The 20,809-nt window shown below is 39.2% G+C and overlaps 2 protein-coding genes across 17 annotated transcripts in view; both read right to left on the reverse strand.

The window, feature by feature from the left end:
• HUWE1 (HECT, UBA and WWE domain containing 1, E3 ubiquitin protein ligase) overlaps nt 1-20,809 on the reverse strand; it is a 162,358-nt gene that overhangs the window by 66,572 nt on the left and 74,977 nt on the right. For all 16 annotated transcript variants that reach the window (XM_013986152.2, XM_005673652.3, XM_021080182.1 and 13 more), the window contains 8 exons: nt 19,173-19,279; nt 18,608-18,785; nt 17,648-17,739; nt 16,805-17,016; nt 10,640-10,697; nt 9,496-9,672; nt 5,475-5,720; nt 4,333-4,466 (listed from right to left, as the gene is read on the reverse strand). In XM_013986152.2, the coding sequence (XP_013841606.1) occupies nt 4,333-4,466; nt 5,475-5,720; nt 9,496-9,672; nt 10,640-10,697; nt 16,805-17,016; nt 17,648-17,739; nt 18,608-18,785; nt 19,173-19,279 (1,204 nt within the window). The remainder of the gene's footprint in view (nt 1-4,332; nt 4,467-5,474; nt 5,721-9,495; nt 9,673-10,639; nt 10,698-16,804; nt 17,017-17,647; nt 17,740-18,607; nt 18,786-19,172; nt 19,280-20,809) is intronic.
• On the reverse strand, nt 1,392-4,326 carry L1TD1 (LINE1 type transposase domain containing 1). Its single transcript, XM_021080187.1, has one exon. The coding sequence runs from the start codon at nt 2,721-2,723 to the stop codon at nt 1,929-1,931; it is 795 nt and encodes a 264-aa protein (XP_020935846.1). The 5' UTR covers nt 2,724-4,326; the 3' UTR covers nt 1,392-1,928.

The following is a 20,809-nucleotide window of genomic DNA, read 5'->3' on the forward strand; positions in this document are numbered from 1 at the left end:
GTCTTTGGGAGTATTCCTTCTTCTTCAACCTTTTGAAAAAGTTTAAGGAGGATGGGCACCAATTCCTCTTTATATGTTTGATAGAATTCACCTGTGAATCCATCTGGTCCTGTACTTTTACTTGTAGGGAGTGATTTTATGACCTCTTCAATTTCATTTCTAGTGATTGGTCTGTTCAGTTGGTCTGTTTCTGCTTGATTCAGTTTTGGCAGGCTGTAAGATTCTAGAAAATTGTCCATTTCTTCCAGATTGTCAAACTTGTTGCCATATAGTTGTTCATAGTATTTGAGTCTCTATTTTATTGATTTCTTCTTTGATCTTTATAATTTCCTTCCTTCTGCTGACTTTAGGACTTTTTTGTTCTTCTTTTTCTAATTCATTTAGGTGGAGGGTTAAGTTGTCCATTTGGGATCTTTCTTCTTTTTTGAGAAAGGCCTGTATTGCTATAAATTTCCCTCTGAGCACTGCTTTCGCAGCATCCCATAGGTTTTGAGAGGTTGTGTCTTCATTATCATTTGTTTCAAGGTAGTTTTTAATTTCCTTCTTGATGTCCTCATTGACCCATTGGTTTTTTAGTAGCATGTTGTTTAGTCTCCATGGAGTAGGTTTTTTCTCTTTCCTTTTCCCATGGTTGATTTCTAATTTCATGGCATTGTGGTCAGAGAAGATACTTGAGATAATTTCTATGCTCCTAAATTTATTGAGGTTAGCTTTGTGTCCCAATATGTGGTCGATTCTTGAGAATGTTCCATGAGCATTTGAGAAGAATGTATATTCTGATTTTTTTGGATGTAGTGTCCTGAAGATATCAATTAAGTCTAACTTTTCTATTGTTTCCTTTAGGATCTCTGTGGCTTTATTGGTTTTCTGTCTAGAGGATATGTCCATTGATGTGAGGGGGGTATTAAGGTCTCCTACTATGATTGTATTCTCATCAATATCTCCCTTTATGTCTGTTAATATTTGTTGTATGTATCTGGGTGCTCCTATATTTGGGGCATATATGTTGATGATAGTAACATCCTCTCCTTGGATGGATCCCTTAGTCACTAAATAGTGTCCTTCTTTGTCTTTATGTCTTTTGTTTTAAAGTCTATTTTGTCTGATATGAGCGTTGCGACTCCTGCTTTTCTGTCATGTCTATTGGCATGAAATATTTCCCCCCACCCTTTCACTTTCAATCTATATGTATCTTTTGTCCTAAGGTGAGTTTCTTGTAGGCAGCATATTGAAGGTTTTTGCCTTTTTATCTACTCAGCCAACCTGTGTCTTTTGATTGGGGCATTCAGTCCATTGACATTTAAGGTGATAATTGATAGATGATTATTTATTGCCATTTGAACCTCGTGTTCCAGTTGATTCTACAGTTCTCCATTCTTCCTTTCTTTTTTTTTTTTTTTTGGTTGGATGGTCTCCTGTTATTATCTGCTTGAGCGTATTTTTTTCTTTTTTTCAAATGCAATATTTGGCTTTGGCTTGTGGTTGCCCTGTTTTTTAAGTATGCTAACCCCTTCCCATAATTGTGTGTTTTAGCCTGATGGTCCTGTAAGTTCAAACCCTTCATTACTATATTAAAGTTAAGAGAGACATACAAACAAACAAAAAGGGTTATTTACCTCCTAACATCCCTTGCCCACATTTTATGGTTTTGATGACTCTTTCTTATTTTTTTCCTTTTAATTTTATTTTGTTTGAAGCATGTTCATGATTAAATCTGTATGCTGGCTTATTTGAGTGACTGCTCTCTGATTGCGGTTTCCTCAGTCCTAGTTCTTCCTCTTCTTCTTTCTTCTTTTTTCTTTTTTCTTCCCTTTCCTGCCTTTCTTTTTGGTTTAGAGAAGCCCTTTCAATATTTCCTTTAACCTGGGTTTTGTGTTGCTGTATTCTTTAAGTTTTTGTTTGTTGGGAAAAATTTTTTATTTCCCCTTCTATTTTAAATGATATTCTGCTGGATAGAGTATTCTAGGTTGCATATTTTTTCCTTTGAGCACTTTAAATATCTCTTGCCATTCCCTCCTGGCCTGTAGTGTTTCTGTAGAGAAATCAGCTGATATTCTTATGGGGGTTCCCTTGTAGGTAACATTCTGTTTTTCTCTTGCTGCCTTTAGGATCCTCTCTTTATCACTAACTTTTGCCATTTTTATTATGATGTGTCTTGGTGTGGGTCTGTTTGGGTTCAGTTTGTTTGGGGCCCTCTGTGCTTCTTGTATCTTGAACCCAGTATCCTTTAGATTTGGGAAGTTTCCAGCGATAATTTCTTCAAATATATTTTCCATCCCCTTATCTTTTTCTACTCCTTCTGGAATTCCTATTATGCGTAGATTGGCCCGCTTTATATTATCCCATAGGTCTCTTATATTGCTTTCCAGTTTTTTGATTCGGTTTTCTGTCTGTTGACCAGATTGAGTGATTTCCATTATTCTATCTTCCATATCACTGATTCGTTCTTCTGCATTATTCATTCTGGTTTTTACTGCCCTTAGTTCAGTTTGCATCTCTGCAAATGAATGTTCTAGTTTTTCTTGGCTCCTCCTTACATTTTCTAGCTCCTTTCTGAGGGTATCTGCATTACTGTTCATATCGTCTCTTAATTCCTTCAGTATTTTCACTATTTCTCTTTTGAACTCCAGGTCTGTCAGACTGCAGAGATCTGTTTCATTGTTGACTGTTTTAGGTGAGTTCTCCTGTTGGTTTGACTGGGGGTGGTTTCTCAGCTTCTTCATCTTGCTTGTTGTTTTCTTTCTCCTGAGGGAGTTGTACTCTCCGTTATCGGGCAGTGTTTGCCTTGTCACTGCCGTGGAATATTTCCTGAGGGCTGGCGTTGGTGCTCAATCTTTTTTGAGGCAGTGTGGCTTTTCTGGAGTGTTAATGGGGCTAACAGTGTTTCTTTGAAGCAAAGGAGGGCTTCCTGAGGGAAGACAGAACTGGGAGGTCCACATCACGATGGTAGCAGATTTCACTTGGTCATGCAGAGCTTGCTCTGGTGTTTTTAGGCTGTGGGGTTCTTGCAGGGGGTTGGCGGTGTTGGGCAGCTGTTCCTCAGGAGTGCAGCACCCCCTGGGGGCTGGAGCAGCTATCTGGGTCGCTGAGAACCTAAGAGGCTCTTCCCTAGGGCAGCCCACCTCAGAAGGACAGCCTGAGAATGTAGGCGGATCTTTTCACAGTCCGGCCGAGCTTGTTGCAGCTTTTCTGGGCTGCAGGGGCTCTTCCAGGGGGCTGGTGGTGCTGAGCAGCTATTCTGCGGGAGTGGGGCACCCCCTGGGGGCTTGGGCGGGTAGCAGGGCCACTGGAAGCCCAAGAGGCTCCTCCCCAGGGCAGCCCGACTCAGAAAGACCGTCTGAGATCTTTTCCCGACTCGGCCAGGCTTGTTGCAGCTTGTCTGGGCTGCAGGGGGTCCTGTCTGGAGCTGGCAGTCCTATGCAGCTGGTCCACTAGGTCTCAGCACCCCCTGGGGGCTTGGGCGGGTAGCAGGGCCGTTGGAGACCCAGGAGGCTCCTCCCCAGGGCAGCCCGACTCAGAAAAACCGTCTGAGATCTTTTCCCGACTCGGCCAGGCTTGTTTCAGCTTTTCTGGGCTGCAGGGGGTCCTGACTGGAGCCCTGACAGCTGTCTTTTTAATGTTGTGCTTATTTAATGTCTCTGACCCGCTTCACTGACACCAACATATACCTGTTTTTAAGTTAACCTAACAAAACATCTGCAATGATGGAATTCTTGAGGTAGCACTCAACAAGGTTTCCAACTCAACTCTCTAGATCTGGCTAACAAAAGGACCAAATTATAAATACCTACCGTGCTGACACAACATAACTGGGATATGAGGTCAAAGATGTACAAGACGACACATCTGCAAGCAAGTCCTTCGGCTGCTAAGTGGGAAAGACAATGTATGGATGCAATGTTTGTGTCCCCTCAAAATTCAAACACTGAAATCCTAATACCTGATAAGATGGTATTAATAGTAAGGCCTTTGGTAGGTACTTAATTCTTAAGGGTGAAATCATCATGAGTGAGACTACTGCCTTATACAATAGGCTCCAGAGTCCCTTGCCACCTTGTGAGGATACAACGAGAATTCTGCTATGTGGAAGAGAGCCCTCACCTAACCATGCAGACTTCTAGTCTCCAGAACTCTGAGCAATAAATTGCTATTGTTTATAAAGACCCAGTCTGTGGATTCTGTTATAGCAGTCTGAATGGACTTAGACAGACAAGGAAGCCTCTGAACTCACTTTTCTGTCCTTGACCAAAGCAATCCTCCAGGCTTACTAAGCTTAGTTTCTCTGTTAGGAAAGACAACAGAGACAACAAAAGAGATTAACAATTCCCTTACCTGTTTGGAGTACACAGGGATAGAAGGACAGTGCTTTCCCACACCAGGGAACAGTATAACTGGCTCAGCTTGCTTAGAACACTCAGACCCAACTGAGAGCCCCACTGGTTTACGGAGATGGAACGAATTTCACTCTGCAACCAAAGTAAAAAGGAAGGTGATCTTTGGGATGACCTCTGAATAATTACATTCAAAATCAGCTATTTAAGAAGGATAAGGGATTCTATTTTTCCTTATTATTTTCGGAGTTGTCTACTTCATCCAAATTTCCACATTTAAGATCACAGTTCCACAAGGTATTCTCTTACAATATTTATCTGTCTCTAACATCCCTTCTCATTGCTTTTTTGTAAAGTGAAAAACAGGAGTCACAGGCATCTCCTCTTTTCTAAATCAATTAAGGAGTTTTATAGACTCATTGACACTTTCTAATTTTTTTAGGTGCTGAGAGGTCTTGTTATTTCCCTTTTATTTCTTTACTTCAATAAATAAATAAAGCCCTCAAGCTTTGTCATGTAATTATTTTTTAAATAGTTCATAACTATGCTTTTCATTTAATTTGATCCAAAGAACACACTCCTGTTCAAGGGCATAAAACAGGGCTGCTAAAAATATTAAACCATTAATCTTTAGACTTGATGCTTGACTACTAAAGGTAGTAAATAAAACTGTGAACACTCAAAAGCAAACAAAACCCCAAAAACTTAACTTTCTGGAACACGTAACATGGGCTGCAGTTACAAGGTTTGATATTTGGAAAGTCCTTAGTAATCTGTTAATGCATTTGTAGAAAGAGTAGGAAATAAGGCCAGATGAGCACCCAATTGAGCTTGCCTGCTAAAAGGGGTGACTATATATACCCCTATGATCTCTATGGATGTTATAGATCTATTAATGCCTGTTACTTATCTCAACCTCACAAAACAAATCATATGAGCACTCAACTTCTAATGAAAAAGATACTAAGGGAAAGTGAATCTAGACAGCAACCTGAAGCGTAAACTCAAGTGACCCACCCAAAAAAACTCCTCACCCTTAAACTGTTCTTTTATAGCAACTAGCCTAAGTAGAACTGCTTCTAAGCACACTAAAATGCCAGGTATATGCCCTAGGTATCTCACTGACTTTAAGATAATTCTTACCTGTCCAACTCTGCATGTATGAACAAACATCATGATGTAGGCGTGAGCAGCAGTGAGTGCATGCAGTAGAGGTGTGGCCTGAGCTGATAGGGTAGCATCAGCAACATTGCCTGCACAAGCCAGTTCTCGCAGCAACACTGAGCCCCCAGGGGATTCAATTGGGCGGTGTAAGGGCTCCAAGGAGGAAAGAATGGAGTCCAACTGCAGAAGACCCTCCTGAAGGACTTTGGGTTCATGTGACAGTGTCTGAAATAACAATAATAATTAAAGCATTAATGTACAATTAACTTCATGTGCATATATCTTGAACAGTCACAATGAAAGAAGTCGAAGACTGGTTTCACTAATTTCAGATGTGGCCATGGTCTCTCACCTGTTAAATGGAGCCAAAATATGAATGCAGTTATCACATACCTTTATGCTTCCTTTAAAAATAACATATTACGTCTTTAAATGAGACTTTCAAACATGGTCATATTTAAAAGATGGTGATGACCAAATTGGAATATTGTTACAACAAAGACTCTGTGCACTAAGATTAATCTCAAATTTTGCTCAATAGAGAGCAATATTAGGCAAGGTCCCAAAGCATGGAAATGACCCACTATTACAAATGTACTTTTTTTTTAAAACCACAATAAGAGACAATTATAGGATAGGCATCAGCTAGGTAGGTATTTTCTTTTTCTGGAGACAAGTCAAGGATTATACGGCATTTGTAATTTCTTTTTGAATCTACAGAAAAATCTTGACAGTAAACACTATTACTTGCCATTCAAAGACAGGAGAATTTATGTGTCTTTCCTATGGCTTTATTTTTTTTTTTTTGTCTTTTGGTTGTTGTTGTTGTTGTTGCTATTTCTTGGGCCGCTCCCGCGGCATATGGAGGTTCCCAGGCTAGGGGTTGAATCGGAGCTGCAGCCACCAGCCTACGCCAGAGCCACAGCAACGCGGGATCCGAGCCGCGTCTGCAACCTACACCACAGCTCACGGCAATGCCGGATCGTTAACCCACTGAGCAAGGGCAGGGACCGAACCCGCAACCTCATGGTTCCTAGTCGGATTCGTTAACCACTGCGCCACGACAGGAACTCCTCCTATGGCTTTAAATAAATCTATCCATCCTCATGCAGTCTATCTTAAAGCAGGTAGTATAATGATGGAGCAGCTTTTTCCCCTCCCTCCCTTATGAATAACACTTAAATATTTGCAAAAAGAGCAAAATGAAATATTAAATGCAGATGTCACAATTATGGATCTTTCCATGTAAGAAATTGGATTTCTGATTTTTAGCAGAAATTACTTATCATTGCACAACCCAACTAATAAAGATGCTTCATAGATTTAATGCATCAATTCTTCCTAGAATCCCAACACCTTTTTTGTTAGAAACAGAAAAATCCCTCTTAAAATTCATACAGAATCTCAAGTGATTCCAAATAAATATATAAGTATCTTAAAAAAGAAAAAGTTAAAGGTCTCACACCCCCAGATTTGTAAACTTACCACAAAGCTACAGTAATCAAGTGTAGTACTGGCATAAAGACAGACATCAGTACCAATGGAATAGAACAGAAAGCTCCAAAATAAAGACCTGCATACACGTATGGTCAAATGATTTTTTGACTGGGTTGCCAAGACAAGGGTGCAACAGGGGAAGGGCAATCTTCAACAAATGCTGTTAGGAAACCTGGATAACCACGTGCAAAGGAATGAAGTTGAACCTTACCTTACACCATATAAACAATTTATTCAAAACAGATCAAAGACCTAAAACTACAAAACACCTGGAAAAAGCCACAGGATAAAAGCTGTATGACACTGAATCTGGCAATGAATTCTTAGATATGACAGAAAAGCACAGGCAACGAAAGTAAAAACAAAAACAAAATAAAACTCCCCCACACAAAACCAAATTGGACTTTATCAAAATTAAAACCCCCTTTTTTTTGTTTCAAAGGTTACTATCAACAGAGAGAAAAGCACCCATGGAATGGGAGAAAACAACCTGTAAATCATTTACCTGATAAGATTAATATCCAGAATATAAGAACTTCTACAACTCAACAACAAAAAGTAAATCCACCTATTAAAAAATGGGCAAAGGACCTGAAGAGACATTTTTTCTCAAAGACATACAGATGGCCAATAGGCATATGAAAAGATGCCGACATTGCTATCAATAGAGAAATGCGAATCAAAATCATGAAATCTTATTTCATACCCCTTAGATTGGCTAGTATCGAAAAACTTAAAAAATAACAAGTATTAGTGAGGATGCAGAGAAATCACAGAACCCTTGTGCTTTGCTGGTTGGAATGTGAAATGGTAGAGATGCTATATGGCAGTTCCTCAAAAAATTATACAGTATGGCAGTTCCTCAAAAAATTAAAAACAGGAGTTCCCTTTGTGGCGCAGTGGTTAACGAATCCGACTAGGAACCATGAGGTTGCGGGTTCGGTCCCTGCCCTTGCTCAGTGGGTTAAATGATCCGGCATTGCCGTGAGCTGTGGTGTAGGTTGCAGACGCGGCTCGGATCCTGCGTTGCTGTGGCTCTGGTGTAGGCCGGTGGCTACAGCTCCAATTCGACCCCTAGCCTGGGAACCTCCATATGCCGCGGGAGTGGCCCAAGAAATAGCTAAAAAGACAAAAAAAAAAATAAAAATAAAAATAAAAACAGAACCACCATAGGATCCAGCAAATCCTAATTCTGGGTAGATACCCAAAATAACTGAAAGCAGGGTCTCATTTTAAAGTCAAACTCAGGAATTCCCGTCATGGCTCAGTGGTTAATGAATCTGACTAGGATCCATGAGGACGCAAGTTCTGATCCTTGGCCTTTCTCACTGGGTTAAGGATCCGGCATTGCCGTGAGCTGTGGTGTGAGTATATGCTATAGGTCCAGCCCTAAAAAGCAAAAATGAATAAATAAAATCAAACTCAAACTTGGGACCAGAGACTAGAATGGTTGCCGGGGGTGGGGTGGGGTGGAGAGTTACATAGTCAAGGGTACATATAAAGTTTTATTTAGAAGATTAATAAGTTCTGGGGATCTAATGTAAAGCATGGTGAGTATAGTTGATAAATACTGAATTATTTATTAGGAATTTGCTAAGAGAGCAGTAGATCTCAAGTGTTTTCACCACATACATAAAAGCAGAGTCTTGGAGAAATATTTGTATACCCATGTTCCATAAAAGTGGAAGCAACCAAAATGTCTATTGATTAATGAATGGATAAATGAAATGCAATTTATATACACATTGGACTATTATTCAGCCTTAAAAAAGGAAAATGCTGACATATGCTACACACAGATGAAACTTGGGGACATTATGCTAAGCAAAATAAGCCAGTCACAGAAAGATATGAATTCTATTTACATGACATACCTAGAACAGTAGGTATTCAGAGATAGAAAGTAGAATGGTATTTACCAAGGGCTGGTAGGGAAAGGGGAATTGAAAGTTGTTGTTTAATGGGTACAGATTTTCAGTTTTGCAGGAGAAGAGAGTTCTGGAGATGAGTTTCACAACAATGTGAATGTACTAAACTAACATACTTCAAAATGGTTAAGGTGGTAAATATCATGTTATGTCTATTTTTCCACTATTTAAGATAAAGAAACTTCATTTTTGGGCAAAATTTGAGCAATGAACTATAGGTCAATCATACTTAAAATACACAACTATCAAGCCTGAGAAAGGAAAAAAAAAATACATGGCTAAACAATACCAGATTGTGTTAAAACCTAGCTCCAAAGATTTCTTGGAGATGTACTTTCCCTTCCAATAACCTCATAATGTTAGAACTATAAACAAACATAGGAACAAAGAACACTTTGACTTTTCTGTAAGAGATAATATGGTACACACTATTTATTAGCCACAAAATTCACTTGTAGTACATAATCACAAATTTCTTCATTATGTTTTAGTTCGAGGGGAATAAAAACACATATAGAAGTATTGCAAAATTGATTTCTAAAAGAAATGAAAACATTTGGCCAGATGCTTCTTACCAATATGGATTTGCAGACACCTGCAACAGCCTGACAAGCTGCAGATGTGGGAAAGTCAATGGGCAGATTAGGAAGACCCAAAATGGTAACCAAAGGCAAGAGTCCTTTCTGATTCACAAATTCCTGGCAGTGGTCATCGGTTGTATTGTTGCTCAGAATAGATTCCACAAATTTCATCTAGGTAATGAAGATTTTAAAAAAAGGTTATTAGAGTTTGACATTTGGAACTAAAATGTCAACTTGGAATAAGGACATGGGTAACCTTATAGTCATGAAATCAGTATTTTCTAGAATATTAAAATCTCAGGTAAGTGGAGATAGATATATATGAACCCTGAACACCCAGAAAATAAGGCCTAATTACAACTTCTTCCAAATTTACCTTTTCAGCCACATCTAAAATCATATAATTTGAAGGCACAAGGCCACATCATGAATTAGTGGCAGAATCAGATCTTATCTCTTAATGTGCTCATTTAGCGCTTCTTACATGATAATGTGTTGCCTCTCCCCTGGAAGAGGATACTTTCCTTCAAATGTACTCATAATGCTTATAATGCAAATGAAACCTAGAACTCTGGAAGAGCATTTTATATGGGTAAGAAAGTAAAGTGTGGGTCACAAACACTTTAGGAAAAAGAGAAACCATCTCTGAAAGTCTGGAAGTGCATTACTGGGCTAGAACAAATGCTGAGTGGGCTTCCCCTTATATGTAAATAATTCTGAGAAAATTCAAACTCTTCACTTTTTCCTGTGAGACACATAGGAAATTAAAAGAAAACATCACTATATATATGTATTTTTGGGGGGTAAAAGAGAAGTTAATGGGAAAAAATGGCAAGTAACAGGAAAAAAATATGTTGGTACAAATTCAAAGAACATAATTCTGGATTGGCCTAATCCTCTTGCTTGGATTCCAAAGGGGAATGAACATAAAATTGGGAATACCAATAAAAAGGGGTTGTTAGCTAATTTTTGGCAAATTAGTCCCACAGAACAAGGTTTGCACATCTTTCCCCACTACTCTGCACTCGAAGGGCCCCAGTGAAAATAAACACTGAAATTATTAGATTACTTGGTAACCCCACACATTTTCCAGAAAAGCACACACCTTTTATTCAGTATGCCCTACCATTAATCTTACCACATTAAGGATGTAATCCATGAGGGGAATAGGAATACGTTCCTCTGTACCAACAACCCTGTTAAGGAGAAAAGAGTTAAGTTACACGGAAATCCACAATATCAGTGCAAGAAAACAAAGCAAAGAAAAGGAAACAGCATGAAATTCTAGGACTTCTTCTCAGACTTACAGCCTTTAGTATATAGTATATGGAAAAAAAGAGCTGAAATTAATTTTCTTTTTAATTAAAAAAAAATTTTTTTCTCTCTTTTTAGGGTCACACCCATGACATAATTCCAAGGCTAGGGGTCCAATTGGAGCTGTAGCCACCAGCCTATGCCAGAGCTATAGCAACGCTGGATCCATGCCTAATCTGTGACCTACACCTTGGCTCATGGCAATGCCGGATTTCCAACCCACTGAGCAAGGCCAGGGATCGAACCTGCGTCCTCATGGATGCCAGTCAGGTTCGTTAACCGCTGAGCCACAATGGGAACTCCTGAAATTAATTCTGAAGCTAGCTTTCTTAGCCTGAGCACATTGAGAGCACAAAAGGAAAAACCAAGCTTTCACAAACAGCATTTGTACATATCACAAAAGAAATTATTCTATCTTGGGAAAACTAAAAAAAATTCATCAATAGGAAAGATATTAAAAATAAACAAGTTCAATTAAGAGACTATTTAAATATTTGCTTGAAGGGGCTAGGCAATGAAACAAATACAAAAACATCTTTACCATGTTCTTACAACAGGTTTAAAGTTATAGAGAGCGAAAAATGGAATTTAATTTTGCTCAAAATTCCATGCTTAGATTGACAAACCATTCAGAATAGTTGAAGTTCATCAAAGAAATTTCCAAGGCTTCCTTCTCTAACAACCTTTTCCTGAACTATCCAAAAATTGTAATTAGGTCTTTTTTTTTTAAGTGATTTTTTTCTCCATTATAGTTGGTTTACCGTGTTCTGTCAATTTTCTACTGTGACCAGGTCCTTTTAGTTCAGATGCTTCAATGCTGCACTGAAGATAAAAAGACTGCAATGCCATGCTGCAGAAAATGCAGTCATTAGCTCAAAGGAAAGAGATGTAAAAAACTCCAAAATTATACTGAAATGAAACAAAATCTACATATTAAGACAAACCCGGAGTTCTCGTCGTGGCACAGTGGTTAACGAATCCGACTAGGAACCATGAGGTTGCGGGTTCGGTCCCTGCCCTTGCTCAGTGGGTTAATGATCCGGCATTGCTGTGAGCTGTGGTGTAGGTTGCAGACGTGGCTCGGATCCCACGTTGCTGTGGCTCTGGCATAGGCCACCGGCTACAGCTCCAATTCGACCCCTAGCCTGGGAACCTACATAAGCCACGGAAGCGGCCCAAAGAAATAGCAAAAAGACAAAAAAAAAAAAAAAAAAAAAAAAAGACAAACCCTAGCAAAAAACAAAACTTGAGTCAAAATGGAGCATTTTGGATATAGGTCCTTGGAAGAAAAGGGCAGAAAGGAGAGGTAGGGGAGGGAGAAGGCAGGAAAATTGGCAAGAGCCTAGTAATTTTCATCTCTGAGCAAGATAAAATGTGATCAAAGATTTGCTAGGCATGAGGACATTTGGCAGCAAAATGAAAACTAGGCAAAGAGAGTGGAGAGAGAGACATGACGAATGGCTTTAGAACCAAAATATCCAGACCTTGGGCTTGTGTAGGTGTTGTGAACATGTGAATTTGGGCAAGAACTTTGTACAAAGGGAGGACCTATAAGCTAGGAATGAAATGATTCACAGGAAGATTACAAACTTTTCCTTGACTATAAACTTTCTCAGAACCACTGCAGCGCTCCCTGGTACATACACCAATTGTCCACCCCAGCTTTTCTTCACCTCCTTAGGAAGACCCCAGAGATCCACTGCTACAGCTAAGGAGTGTGTGGCTCTAGCCTAAGGAGACATCTGCCCCTTTGCAGAAGCCAAATACAAAGGTAAAGAGCCGAAGTACTATCATGAAATGGGACCTAGGTACTCCCTTCATTTGCTAGATGTAAGTTGGGGAGAACAAGAGAGAAAACAAACCAACAGTGGTTCTCCAGGAACAAACTTGTTCACTAACCATTTTTCTCCCAACCCTCATCTTCTCAGCTTCCAGGCTCAGGACATCATATAGGAATAGTAAAATGATTAACTCTGTTCAGCAGAAATCCCCCTACCAAATGGTTTTAAGAAAAATTCTAATCCTAACTTCATATGAAACTCTGACCCACAGCATCTTTGAAACAATTAAAGACAACATTCCCACAGTAAATGAAACAATTTACCTTAACTGTCATATTTAAAACTTCTGCCTCTCCTCCTCCAAAACATGCAAACATTCCCAAACTTAATTTTACCCTGGTCACTTTTACATGTGTATTTATGGTTCTGGAGCCCTTAATCAGACATAGACAAGGATTCAAACTGAGTGTCATAGTACATGGATATAGGACAACTGATCTCATGTTTTAGGTTTGGGGGGGGGTGGGTAGGAAAATCAGGTCTTTCTTCTTACTCCTGAGAGACAGCTGCCTTTAGCAAAGGATTCCTCCCAGTCGAACAACTGCTTCTCTGCATGTGCTGCCTTTAAAGCCCAGACAGTTGCTATTCAAGTTCTAAACACATGGTTTTATATAACCCATTTCTTGTTCAGGATAGGTTGTTAGATCAGGTAAAATAAATGGAATAGATCACAAAAATAAACCATGGTGCCTCAACTAAAAACCATGGTTACTTATCCGCAAATATATTCACCCCAGCAATATTAGTTTTGCTGAAATTAAACAATTTAGAAGGCAGAAGAAAAGAAGCCAAAAGACAACTATTTAAAACTACTTGTGGTGAATGCCTCTGAATGTAGAACAGAACTCCATGTATTTGGGGTTGACTAATTCCAGATCCCTAGCACAAAACATGTGTCTCAAGATCAAATAGGAACAACCATTTTTTCAAATGCCGACTGCTGGTTTCGGGGGCAGGGGGGAGGTAAAAGCACACTGTTTTAGCCTGGGGGGAAAAAAAAACTTGTAACAAAAGTTAATCAATAGAAGAATAGATAAATGCTGTAGTATATTTAAACAACAGAATACTATTCAGCAACAAAAACAACATACTGATAAGACATACCATGGATTAATTTCAAAACATGCTATTTAAAAGAAGCCAGATATAAAAGAGTACATTCATCAGATATGATACACATACATATAAGACTCCATTTACTCTATTTATATGATATTCCAGATAGGCAAACTTTCCCATTAATAATAGAAATAAAATAAGTAGCTGCCTCAATTTAGGGTAGGGAAATAGGAAACTTTGTACAGTTAGTGGATTATAGAGAAATCATACCTCAATTAAAGAGAATGGAAAAAATTTACTTATGTGTGTATTTAAGGCATTGGAAAACAGATGTGGGTATGGGAGACAAGAATTTGTTTGGAAATGCAATTGAAGAATTTTGGATTAGGTGGGGCAGGGATACAAACATGACTTTTGGGGAGAGGGGTGGCACGCAATGTAAAATTTTCTAAGCCGCTTCCCATATTGGCAGAAAGTATAGCGCAACTCCCACAACTATCTGAGATAAGGAGATAAAAGAACCAGTTAATAGATTGTGGCTTTCAAAATGGAGGTTGCGTCCAGACAGTCTTTTTCATTCCCTTGAAGCTCTAATAATCCACATGATGACCCAAGCTTGTAAAAGTGGCAAAAGTGGAAAAGTACACATATTGCTATCTGTGAGACTCTTGAACATGTCATGTCATTGAGGTACTGATCAACACCCAGACCAGGGAGACTACAGAGAACACTGATACCATGAACAGCAACTATTAGAGTCCTTTGCAAATTAGAAGCAACAAATGACTAGTACTATGGTAGGGCATAATGTTGTGAGTCTAGATTTTTTTTTTTACTATTTCTTTATTCTCGTTCATGTTTCATGAGGCCCAGCTCTCTTGGCATTTAGGACTTGGAATCCTTAATCTAATGCTTTTATTTAGGGCCGCACCCGCAGCATATGGAAGTTCCCAGGCTAGGGGTGGAATCGGAGCTATAGCTGCGGGCCTACGCCACAGCCAGAGCAACGCCAGATTCGAGCCATGTCTGCGACCTACACCACAGCTCATGGCAAAACCAGATCCCTGAGCAAGGCCAGGGATCAAACCTGCATCCTCATGGATACTAGTCAGATTCATTTTCACTGCAACACAATGGGCACTCCCTAATGCTCTTGATTCATTCCATCAACCCACTAAATAAAATTGACTGATTATCTACTATATACAAAGTAACTGGGATACTTTGTAGAATGATACACTGTCCTTGTTTTGGAGAAGATTAATGGGGGAAATCATTAGAATATATAAACAATTTTAATAACACTGTTGGGAGAACACAGAAGATCAACTTCCCATTTGGAGATTAAAAAAAAAAATTCCTATAAGAATAAGACATTTGAGCTGGAGTTGCAGGAAGCTGACAGATGGAAAAGGAGGAGATAATCTGGGATGGAAGATATATATGGATAGAACATAGTAACACATGACATCCCAAGAAAAGAACTGAGAATGAAGATATACGAGGGCTTGAGAAAATATCAATTTACTACAACAGCTTAAAATCTGGGCATGTTAGACAAAAGGTACAAGATGTCCAGGCAGAACAGTTATGTGCAGATGAATGTACACAGCTTGACTCAAAATCTCCACCACTGTGTACAATCAAGAAATCCTCCCCTAGTTTACAACCAGGAAAGGGAACCCTATCCCAGCAAGGTGGCTGACAATCAAGGGTGTGGCAATGAAGCACCAAGATTCCAACTTCTTTGCAAATAACGTCTTGCCTTCTTTTAGGGTATCCTCCTTTTCCAGAAAGAGAACATTCCAATCAAAACAAAAGATGGTGCTAGATGAAAGTAAGGTTGCCTTTTTAGATAAGGAAAATATATCTGCCCAAGAAAGCAATGCACTTAGTTAATGCATTATCTCCAAAAAGATTCGTATCAACAGGCTCATTACTTTCTAGAGTTCCAGGAGGGCCTACCTGTTTTGGATTCTAGACCAGTTGCTCTTCCTATCTACTCCACCATAGTCTTCTCCTAAGTCCAAAGCCACCCTTCAAGACCAGCTCAAACCCATTCATATCCATGCGTAAAATGCTTATGCTTTCCTCATAGCTACTTTTACACATCAAAAACAGTTATTAAATGAGTGAATGCATGACTGTCCAGAGGAATCGCACCCATTTCTAGCAGGAAGGCGATTAAGAGTTCCAGCTACAGCAGGTGCATTTCATCCCTTGCATGCAAACATGGTAAGTAAAAAACCAAAGTGGACTATCTACCAGCAGTCTTTAAGTTCACCCTCTCCCAGTAAATCAATTTTTGTGTACAGCACACTGCAAATAAATATTAGAAGGAAAATCTACTGTGCCTAGATAAAATAGTATACTTCAAAGTCTGATTTATTTGGAGTGAACAGATCAAATGAACAAAAAACAAAGACCAACCAACAAGAAATCTCTTAACCCTTAAGAACTTGTTAAGAGATAGGCTTCAAAAGTGCAACATGTCTCATATTCACTTACGGAAACATTTAAGCAATCAGTGACATGGAATATGAAATCAACAAAGTGAAACCATCTGATTGTTCAATTTGATATACTAAATTCTGATTCAATTTCATGAACAGTTTTTTTTTTTTAACTTTTGTCCTTTTTAGGGCTGAACCTACAGCACATGGAGGTTCCCAGGATAGGGGTCTAATCGGAGCTGTACTGCTGGCCTATGCCACAGCCACAGCAATACCAAATCCAAGCTGCATGTGTGACCTACACCACAGCTCACGGCAACGCCAGATCCTTAGCCCACTGAGCAAAGCCAGGGATCAAACCCGCAACAACCTCATGGTTCCTAGTCAGATTCGTTTCCGCTGTGCCACAACAGGAATTCCTCATGAACAGCTTTTTAAGAAAGAAAGCTTTACTGAGGCAACCAAAACAATTAAACACCAAAGCACAAATGACACACAAGGGTCAAAGAAAGAAAAACTATAGACATTCAGGGACTGAAGAACCTTAAAACTGGATCTAATCCAACTCCCTTAATTTTACAGATGAAACAATGCTCTAGATCACAGTGTTAGAGAATTTGTCTTGTGAACACTCACTGCTGATTAGGCTCAGTTTCATTCTGCTGGGTAGAATTAAAGCTCTGCATGGCCTGTACTTCCTCTTCCTCTTCATCTTCACTAGAGGCCTCTTCTGCAGCATGATTAGACCTTGGGGGAGGAGCAGTGGCAGTGCCATCTGCCTTCTGGATTGATGGCTTCTGACAGATGTACTTAGGGTCTCTTCCAAGATTACAGATTTCTTCAAGTAACTAAACGGCAAAGGAAACAAGATTGTTTATTAGTAATTAAGGAATGTGGAGATGACTAACATTTTTGGAGCACTACTTACATACAGAAATCCCAAAATACTTTATACATCATTCCTGGAATGTAGTTATTAACCTCGTTTTACAAAGAAGGAAATTGAAGTCCTATGAAGTTAAGTAACTTCTTCAGGGTCACATGGCTATTATGTGACTGACTGACTGAGATCTGACTCCAAGTTCTAACTTGCCAAGTACCAGTAACTCATACTAGTTTCAACAATTCTAAGAGGTAACTGGCATGGATAGTAAATGTGAACAAAAACCAAACTCCAACCCAAAAAAACCCCATAAGCAACAAAGATTATAAAGGGTAATTAATATGCTTTTACAAACAGAAGCTAAGCCTTGGCAACTTCTTAATATCCTATAAAAGAAAGTAACACATAAGTGACATTTGTCAGGGGAGGGACTGGGGGTGGCCTGAAGAACCAACCCAAGGACTTGGGACAAAATGAGGCAGACATAATGCTCTTGTAGGTATAGTCTAAGAATCCAAATGACTTCCAGTAAACTATGCCTTTTCCTAAACACTCCAATTTCACTGCTTTTTCATGCCCAACGGGCCACTTCCCACCTTGATGATCGCAGTTGTCGCATCTGTTTTGAGGGTGGGCTGATGTCTCATAAGCTCATCAACAGCACTCCCCAGGTTGGAGGCAGTATCCCCTTAAAGCAAAAAAAATGGAACTGTTAGAAAGACCGCATAAAATATAGCTCGAGCTATTTTTTGTGCCAATATAAGGAGGAAAGAAGAAACCGAGCTGGTAGTGTTTTTCTAATGCCATGCTTTCACAAGTGAATTCACACCAACCTCCGCAACCAAATCACTAGGCAGGAAAAAGGAAACCTATCAGTCTAGTAAACATATTTTAAAGCAACCATGTGTGCTATATTCTATCCTAGTAATCTCTACTGCCAAAGTCTGAACTAGTATTATAGAGTGAAGAGAGAGCAAGAAAAGAAAGAAGTATATAAACTTTTAGTCCTTTCTGCTCCAGTAAAGAATGTTAGTGGGTAGAATGCTACAGTGGTGGCTGAAAGCACAAAGCACATTTTTGAAAACTGGATTCTTTCTGGAACCTTACCTTCCTTCTATGTCTCAATGGTCTGGTCTCAAATACATTGAGAAAGAAACCTATTTATTTGTGACTATCTTAGGGACCTGGACATTAGAATAGAAGATTACCAGGATCAACACCTTGGGACTCCCTATCTCCCGTTGCTGAAGACTAGATGGTAGACCTGAAAGTCTACTGCTAATTCTCTAATATCTATTTCTTGCCAGCAGTATAACAGAACATTTAACTGTTGAGAAGCATGGACGTATTATGAGCAGAGGTTATAGATGAAGTATTCTTTTTTACCTGCAAGAGAATGTATGGTGATAATTCCCATTAAGCTTAGCATACCTAACCACAGAAATGGAATAAGGGCAAGGAAGAGTTTCCTTGCTAAATGGTGGCTTGATAATCACCTAAATCTTGGCATGACAGCAAACCAATTATGTACTGTGAGATAAATTCTGGTGACTTACCAAGAGGATCAGAACTCCTCCTCCTCCGCATGGCTGGGAGGTAATCTGGAGACAAAAGAACTTTGAAGAGACGTTCAAAAGGTTGACACTGTACAAATGACTGAAGACCTCGGGCATTCAAGCAGAGTGCACTGAATACATTTGGGAGGGAGCCAAGGACTTCACGGGTAGCAGGAACCTAAAGAGATGATAAAGTGAACTTGGAGACACCTGAAAGAGTCCAGATAGAGTTAGGAAACTCTGGCCAGGGGTACTATACACAAGACTCCTTACAGGAGTTCCTGTGGTGGCGCAGTGGAAACGAATCCAACTAGGAACCATGAGGTTGCGGGTTCGATCCCTGGCCTTGCTCAGTGGGTTAAGGATCCGGCGTTGCCATGAGCTGTGGTGTAGGTTGCAGATGCATCTCGGATCCAGTGTTGCTGTGGCTGTGGTGTAGGCTGGCAGCTATAGCTTTAATGGGACCCCTAGCCTGGGAACCTCCATATGCCAGGGGTGCGGCTCTAAAAAGCAAAAGAAACAAACAAACAAAAAGATTCTTTACAAAGCAGCAGAAAGGACTCACATCTTTGATAAGCAGAGCATGCAGCATGACATCTGTCAATCCATTATCCTGGAGTGAGGACAGCAGTGATGGTTCTTGAAATACGAACACAGTCACCACTTCAGTAGCTAAGAAAAAGGATAAGAAATATAAGAAACTGAAAGATTCTCCACAAGTATTAAAACTCCAAAGGCTCAAATAAAAACAAAGAACTCAATGTACAACAATTTAAATGCATGCATATGCTTACTATGAAGTAAAAGTACTTAATACTGCTCATTAGAGATCGATCACTGTTAGGAATTTAGTGACTACCCTTTCAAGATTTTTGGAGGGTAATGTACAGGCATGATAATTATAGTTAATAATATTGTATGGAGTATCAGAAATGCCAAGAGTAGATTTTAGGTGTTCTCCTCACAAAAAAGAGTAAACTATGTGAAGAGATAGTATGTTAATTAGCTTAACTGTAGAAAATATTTTACTAGGTATATCAAATTATGTTGTATACCTTAAATACAAACAATTTTTAAAAAATATGTAAAGTGAAAAATTTAAGATTTTTTACATTAATGAACATATTTTTACATTAACGAGGTTAACTTTTTTCCTAATTGTAATATGCCTCCATATGCCATGAATGCAGCCCTAAAAAGCAAAAAAAAGAAAAGAAAGAAACGCAATGCTTTTGTAAGAAAATGTCCTTAAAAATTGCCTATCAAGACAGTTCCCTTCGTGGCTCAGTGGTTAACGAAGCCGACTAGAATCCATGAGGATGTGGGTTTGATCCCTGGTCTTGCTCAGTGGGTTAAGGAGCCGGCATGGCCATGAGCTGTGGTGTAGGGTCGCAGACGCAGCTCGGATCTGGTGCTGCTGTGGCTGTGGCACAGGCTGGCAGCTATAGCTCCAATTAGACCCCTAGCCTGGGACCTCCATATGCCTTGGATGCAGCCCTAAAAAAAAAAAAAAAAAAATGCCTATCAAGAAATGAAAGAAAGGCAGAATAGACCAATAATTACAAGAGTTTTTTAAAATTAAAAATACTACCAAGTAACAGAAAGGAACCAGGCCAACAATTTTAGATGTATTATGAAACCTTCTAGAAGCAATTAAAACATGGCTTCCTAATTCATTTAATGAAATTTTTGAAAACTTTATAAACCATCTATAAAACAAACTTGTAACTGTTGATGCCTGAGAACTAAAAGAAACCTGAGGATTTTCAGTTCAAGATGGTGAACAAAACACCACTCATCAAATGCTATTGAAACAGCAGATAATACTGCTAATTACTGGGACCAACAGTTGTCAGTGAACTTTGTTATTTCTGATGAGCTATAAATGTATGGCAAATGTTAAGTCCTTTTGGGGTTTCTACTGGTATATGACAGACCCTTCCATAGACTTTCATTTGTACAAAATGTGTAGATTCCAAGGAGCTACTAAAATTGAGTATTCATAAACTAAAACTAGTGTATTACTAGAGGTTACTAAGACATCAAGTCTGTCATTTTAAGGAGGTCTAACTATAATGCTAAGTCATAATAACACTGTGCAATGGGGACAGTTTAAACTCTCTTTTAATATTAATGGATGATTCCTATTTGTCTCAGCATATTTTCCACTCCACTTCTCCAGAGGGAGTCACTTAATCTCTT

This window comes from Sus scrofa, chromosome X, assembly GCF_000003025.6.
Source record: "Sus scrofa isolate TJ Tabasco breed Duroc chromosome X, Sscrofa11.1, whole genome shotgun sequence".
In the NCBI taxonomy this organism is placed as follows: domain Eukaryota; kingdom Metazoa; phylum Chordata; class Mammalia; order Artiodactyla; family Suidae; genus Sus; species Sus scrofa.